The sequence below is a fragment of the Oryx dammah genome, unplaced genomic scaffold (genome assembly GCF_014754425.2).
Source record: "Oryx dammah isolate SB20612 unplaced genomic scaffold, SCBI_Odam_1.1 HiC_scaffold_11209, whole genome shotgun sequence".
NCBI lineage: Eukaryota > Metazoa > Chordata > Mammalia > Artiodactyla > Bovidae > Oryx > Oryx dammah.
The window spans coordinates 4393302-4399301 of record NW_024080602.1 but is presented as its reverse complement, the minus strand read 5'-3'; the positions used below and the strand labels follow the sequence as shown (position 1 = coordinate 4399301).

The window sequence follows — 6000 nt, the reverse complement described above, 5'->3', positions numbered from 1 at the left end:
ACTCCAGCTGAGTTTCCTGAGTGTGGGTTCCGAGAGCGGACGCCACGACCCGAGCCCGGCCCTCCCGCCAGGGGCCCTTCTCGCCGCTCCTTTCCCACGACTTCCTCCCGGCGTCCGCTGGACTTCAGGTCGGGGCCGCGCGGGGTCCTGCGCGCTCCAGCCCTGGCGGCCGCTGTCCCAGGTCGTCCACGTGGGCGTGCTCCGCGCCGGGCGGGGGGAAGGCCAGGAGCCCTCCCGGAGGCTGGGGGGGCGGGCAAGGCGCCCGCAGGAGGAGGCGGCAGGGCGCGGGGGAGGAGGCGGGGAGCCCCAGCGGCAAGGGGGCGGTGACAGCGCTTGGAAAGGAGGCTGCACGCGGATTTGCATGAAACACAGACTGGGAGCGGGCGGGAGCAGGAGCGCGGCGCACGCCCCGGGCCGGCCCAGCTAGCGAGCGAGCCGGGAAGGAGGAGGGCAGCGGGGAGGCGAGGCTGCCGAGGCGGAGGGATCTGCGCATCAAAGCGAGCGAGGCGAGCAAAGTTTGGCTGGGGGTTGGACTTTCCTTCCTGGAGGCGGCACCCAAACAGCCACCCCGTGCGGAAACCCAAACTTTCTTCTGCCACTCCGGTCCCCGCGGCCGCCGCCTCCGCCCCGCGTCCCGGGCCTTCCCGATCTCGCTTCGCTACTGCCTGCCCGCCGCCCCGCCGTCCTTCTCCCCGCCGTGGGAGACGCCCGGGGCGCAGGGCCGCGCGCCGAGCCCCGCCGGCTGCAGCGCCGCGGCCGGGCCTGGAGAACCAGCAAGTTCGCCGAGAGTTGAAGCGAAGTTTGGGCGGCCGCGGCCGGCCCGGGCTGAGCTCCCCGCTGCGCCCCCGGCGTCCCGCCGCGCCTAGCCCCGCCGGGGGCGCTCCTCGCAGCTCGCGCGCCCTCCTCAACCATGTCGTCCATCCTGCCTTTCACTCCCCCGATCGTGAAGCGCTTGCTGGGCTGGAAAAAGGGCGAGCAGAACGGGCAGGAGGAGAAGTGGTGCGAGAAGGCAGTCAAGAGTTTGGTCAAGAAGCTCAAGAAGACGGGGCAGCTGGACGAGCTGGAGAAAGCCATCACCACGCAGAACGTCAACACCAAGTGCATCACCATCCCCAGGTGGGGGCTGGAGGGACCTTGGGGCGCGCCCGCCCAGCCCCGTAGCGCGGCGGGGCCGGCCTGGTGGGACTGGAGCAGGAGGGATTGTGTGTGTGTGTATACGAGGGGTGGGAACGCAGGCAGGAAGCGGGTGAGGGGGGACCCCAAACAAAACCTTTTCTAGAATTGCAAAGATTCAGAGCCTGGGACTTCCACGCGGCACTCGCTCTCCCAGACCCCGCACTGGCATTTCACCTCCGGGAGAGGGGGTGCTGTAGGATGCCCCCCACCCCACTCCTCGGGGAGCTGCGGGATAGAACTTGAGGCCCGCTTTGTTCGGCTCCGCGGGCCCGAGCCCCTCCTCCGCCGCCGCCTCCCGCCCCCGCGGCCCGCGCTCGTGGAGGTGGTGGTGTCTCTCCCTTTCTTTTCTTCATTCCTGTCCCCCCACTTCTTTCCTTCTCGACAGGAATGCAGTCCGTACAGCTGGGGCTGTGGGTGAGGAGCGGGAGCCTCGTGATTGACAGATTCCTTCTTCGTTCTCTCTTTGCCATCGGGATTAGCATTTTTATCGAGTATTTTTAGATTCGGTTGTGCCAGTCTCCCGCCCCCTCCGCACACACGCACTTTAGTTGCAGTGTAGTGTTCTGACTTTCAAATGAGAGAGATAAGTGGTGGAGAGTGGGGTCTTCTCCCCCGCCTCCCCCGGCTGTTTTTTGCCCTTCTTTCAGTCTGAGATTGCGGGTGGGTGCCGAAAGGAGGGGGGTTTGGAGCCGAGGAGATAACAAAACCCACCCTAAAGTGGGCCTCGCATCGGCCCTCGCATTCCTACGGAGCCCTCCTTCCCAAAGCGCTTTGCCATCTGTCTGGACCTCCTTTATCCTCCACTTCGCGCTAGCTGGGTCTGGCAGGAGCTCACAGATGGCTGATAGAAGGGGTCAGTGACTTCTCTCCACTCCTCACGGCCTTCTCTTAGCTTAGCTGCGCCTGGCTGGAAATTGGGATGTGTTGAGGGGGGAGGTATCTTAGCTTTCTGTGTCTCCCTCTTAGCCCCCTTTGAACGTCTTAATTGTGTACTGAGGGAGAGTCTGTGTGTGTGAGTAGGGGTCCCTGGCTGTGGAGGAATGAGCAGAGGGTCCCCGGGGCCAGAGCTCCACATAAATTGTCCCTCTTGATGCTGGGCCAGAAGTGGACTCCGTCCTTGGCCACCTGCTCGGGGCAGCTGTACGCCGGCCGCCAGCCGTGTCAGGCAGGCACAAAGCAACATCTGTCCACGGAAACCCAGAGCCGGCCTCCTCTGGAAATAAATGCCACATATGGTGGGAGTGCGGACTTGAAAAATAATAATTTTTTTTTTTCAAAACTGGGTGGATCCAGTCAATAAAGTGGGGAGGAAGGTGGTGTGCTGTCTGGGAAGTGTGTTCTGGTGTATGATGGGGAGCCAGAATCGACTTCAGAGGAGGTGGTGTGATGTGATGGTCAGGGAGCCCTAGGTCCTGGTCTCAGCCCTGGTCCTTCTTTCTTTATTACTTTAGGTGAGGGGTAGTGAGTAGGGTAAATGAATGTCATACTTCTCCCTCCTGGAGAGAATCTGCCTTCTTACCTGCCTGAGGGCTCTGAGGACAAGTGCTTTTTTATGTTTTGAGACCAAAAAAAAAAAAAAAAAATCAGTACAGTATAAAACGAACAGCTGCATGAATTGTTTCACAGTTTACAAAGGACTTTCATATGCTTTTAGGAGATCAAGAAAAAGAAACTCCTGGAAAATAGATAAGGCAATTAATTAGGCCTAAGACTGATCCCATTTTCAAAGGTGAGAAAACTCTGGAGGAGAGAGGTGAAAAGGCTTGGCATAGCAAAACATGCCATTCTGACCAAATGTGCCCCTTCTGCTTACCACGGCTCCTCTTCAGTTTGAAGGGTCTGAATACATTCTTTGCTGATGGCTACAGGGGTGGGCCCTGGGATCTTTGGTAGTAAGGTTGCCAGCATTCTTTGGGCTGGTGACAGCCTGGAGGAGAGGCCTAGCTCCCCCTTGCCTTGGTAGGAGTTTGCCCTCTGGGAAAGCATAGCCGTGGCCTGCCTTTTCCTCTTCCAGTGTTTTCCGCAGCCTGGGGCATATGGATGCTTTGGATGTTCCTGAGAGTTCAACTAAACTCAGCCTTCCCATGGCTCTGTGAGGACTGAGCCATCTTCTACCTGCCTGGCGAGGACTAATGCTGAGGCACATTTTCTTCCATCTTTTTCAGTTAGGGAAACCCTGTTACTTGGGTGGACCCAGACAAAGTGGATTTCCATCCTTGGATTTTGTGCCCACGCCTCTGCGTCACCTTGTCTCCCTTGGCAACAGCGGCTGCTGTTTTGCTCGTGGGCAGAAAACTAAAGGCCACGTCTTGGGGAGGTGGCTAGCTGGCCTCACACGGGTGATAGCGGTGTGTCTCTGAGTCCCATAGGTTGTGGGGTTGCTTGTCAAATTGTCTGCTCTCTCCTCACAGCTTTTTATAACGAGGTCTTTGGAAAACTGACAAAGGGAAGTGTTTCACCTAGCTATCCCACTGTGGGTGTGCGGTGGGGCCCTGGGTGCTTAAAAGTACCCTACAAGATCTGGACTTCACAGGGTAAGGAACCCTTAGCCTAAGGAGATTTTCTCCAGCTTGTTTTGGCTAATACAAGGTCATGAGCTGCAGCAGCGCTGTTTAGCAGTTAGAGCTGTGTACTGGAGCCCCCCAGACCGCAGGCCTTCTTCTGTTACTCCTGCTCTAACTTGTCTCAGTGATCAAGAGAGCTGGAGTGATACAGGCTTACTGGTTTCAAGAATGTCAAAGAGACTGGTGCCAAAGCAGTGGTAAGAGCCTGATTTAGATACACCGGTAGAGGGGCTATCAGGATTCTCTGAGGTCTGGCAGGATGGTCAGAACTTCGATGAGTTGTGTAATAGCATCCTCCCTGTCATCTATTATCCTTCTTGAGTACCTGAGTCCGGCTGCAGGTATCTTCCTGGGCAGTTTATAAGAATGGAGTAATAGCGTTTGCCAACAAGAGGCAGAGAAGGTGTGTGTATGTTCTATCAGGGAGAAGGAGCCAGGCACACTTAAAAATGACTCTTCTGATGGACACTGATAATTTGGATTTCTACCAATGGGACCCATGCTGTGGCCCACTTGTTGAGAGCTGGACCAAGCTTAAGACTTTGTTTGAAAGGAAATTCAGGCTTTCTTGTGTCAGAGCACCAAGTCCAGAGGAAAGTGGCTGCGGAATTGAACCAGACATAAGGTCTGACACATACCTTTCTGTGCATTTGTTCTTTTGGTGTGGCCTCCTGCTATCTGCCTGGACTTTGCCAGGCTGGTCTCACCGTAACATTTCTTTCTCAGGGCTTCTGGGGACAGACCAGGGGTGTAAGAGTGGTAGCTTTAACACCCTCTCCATTTCAGCATCTCCTGTCCTCTTTTCTCTCAGTTGCAGCTCAGAGCACCATTCTTGTGTGGCCCATTGGAACCCAACTCACTTGCAAGCACCCGTCCTCTCCTTTCTCTTGTTAACCTCGATTAGAGGAGTTCTCCACAAAGGCAGGAAAGAGAAGGAGTCTGCAGGACACTGGGTAGTGGACTGTGGGGCTGGCTTAGAGCTATGGCTGAACCTAGGAGCCACTTGACCTTCAAACTTAGGAGCCATTTGGAACCTTCAAACTTGCTCCTTGCACCCAGGAGTTGAAGACAGCCCCTTGCTCACAGTTCTTAATCAAATGTTACAGGATGGGATTTTGTGGATTCATAGGTATTGGCGCCTCCCTTGTCTGAGTCAGTATTCTGGGAAGTGGGGGAGGATGTGGAGATAAACTTGAGATGGTCCCTGCCTGTGACAAGCTTACACTTGAGTAGGAAAACATCAACAGGACAATATTTGTGTCTATTTCTTTCTTATTCCCAGCCATCAGAGGGAATATGAGCTCTAGTATGGAGTGATGTGTTTGGGGAGCGAGGGGGATTATGATATGTTTTTTAAATATTTAGAGGTCGCTGTGTTAGATAACAAAGTAAGGATAGCCATATGTTTTCCCCAGGAAAAAAAGCACAGAATTCAGGTCCTGTATCTTGTTGTTTTAATACCTGGATGGATTTAGCAGTTCACTTGATGTCTCAGAGCCTTCTTGTCAGCACCTGTAAAATCAGGATGAGGTAAAGCCTGTGGAAGTGTTTTGTAAACCAGAAAGTTTGAGAGATGTATTTTATATTTAGATGTCTCTGTGTATCATTCATTCATTACTAAATTATTCAGTCCTTTGTGAAATACCTACTGTGATGAGCAGGGCAGGGCACTTGTTCTTAAGGGCCCCCCTGTCTAGAGTGGGAGACAGACTTGCCCAAAATATAGTAAAGGATGTGCAAAATGCCCAGGGATGTGGGGGACAGACCATTACTTCTCTGGGAATAGGTGGGAAGAGGAGGGAGGGATCAATGCAAGGTGGAAAACCAAGAAGACAGGAGTTGTTATCCGAAGGAGGAGGTTTCTGGACCGTAGTACAGTCATGGGAACTTTTGGGTTCATGGTGCCTGTTGCCTTACAGGACTGAGAATGTCTTTATCTTCCTCTTGTTCCTAAAGGGAGTGCTGCTATGAATATGTTACCTCCGAGTCTGCACCTGAAGACCAGTGGCTTGTGTCCAGTATTTTATGCCACTGTAAAGTGTTCTCATTTTGAAATAAAAAAGGAGTTAGTATGGCAAACCTGAAATTCAAGTTTCCTTGGTGGAAACGGTGACTTAGGATGTATTAGCTCAGAATATAACAGACCGTGTCGATAAAAAGTGGGCAACTTGGAGGTGATGGTGGATGCTCAGAATTTTTGAGTTCTTGTGTGCCATAACTTTTCATTTCTCTGGTTAACACTTGCCAAAAAATAAATCCT

The 6000-nt window shown here is 54.0% G+C and overlaps 1 protein-coding gene across 2 annotated transcripts in view; it reads left to right on the top strand.

The window, feature by feature from the left end:
* The first annotated feature begins 391 nt into the window (after positions 1–391).
* Positions 392–6000, top strand: part of LOC120860896 (mothers against decapentaplegic homolog 3) — a 127995-nt gene continuing 122386 nt past the window's right edge. Inside the window, exon 1 of one of the 2 annotated variants that reach the window (XM_040236610.1) lies at positions 392–1116. In XM_040236610.1, coding sequence (XP_040092544.1) covers positions 911–1116 — 206 coding nt within the window. In that variant the 5' untranslated portion in view covers positions 392–910. The remainder of the gene's footprint in view (positions 1117–6000) is intronic. The other variant, XM_040236609.1, reaches the window with a different exon arrangement.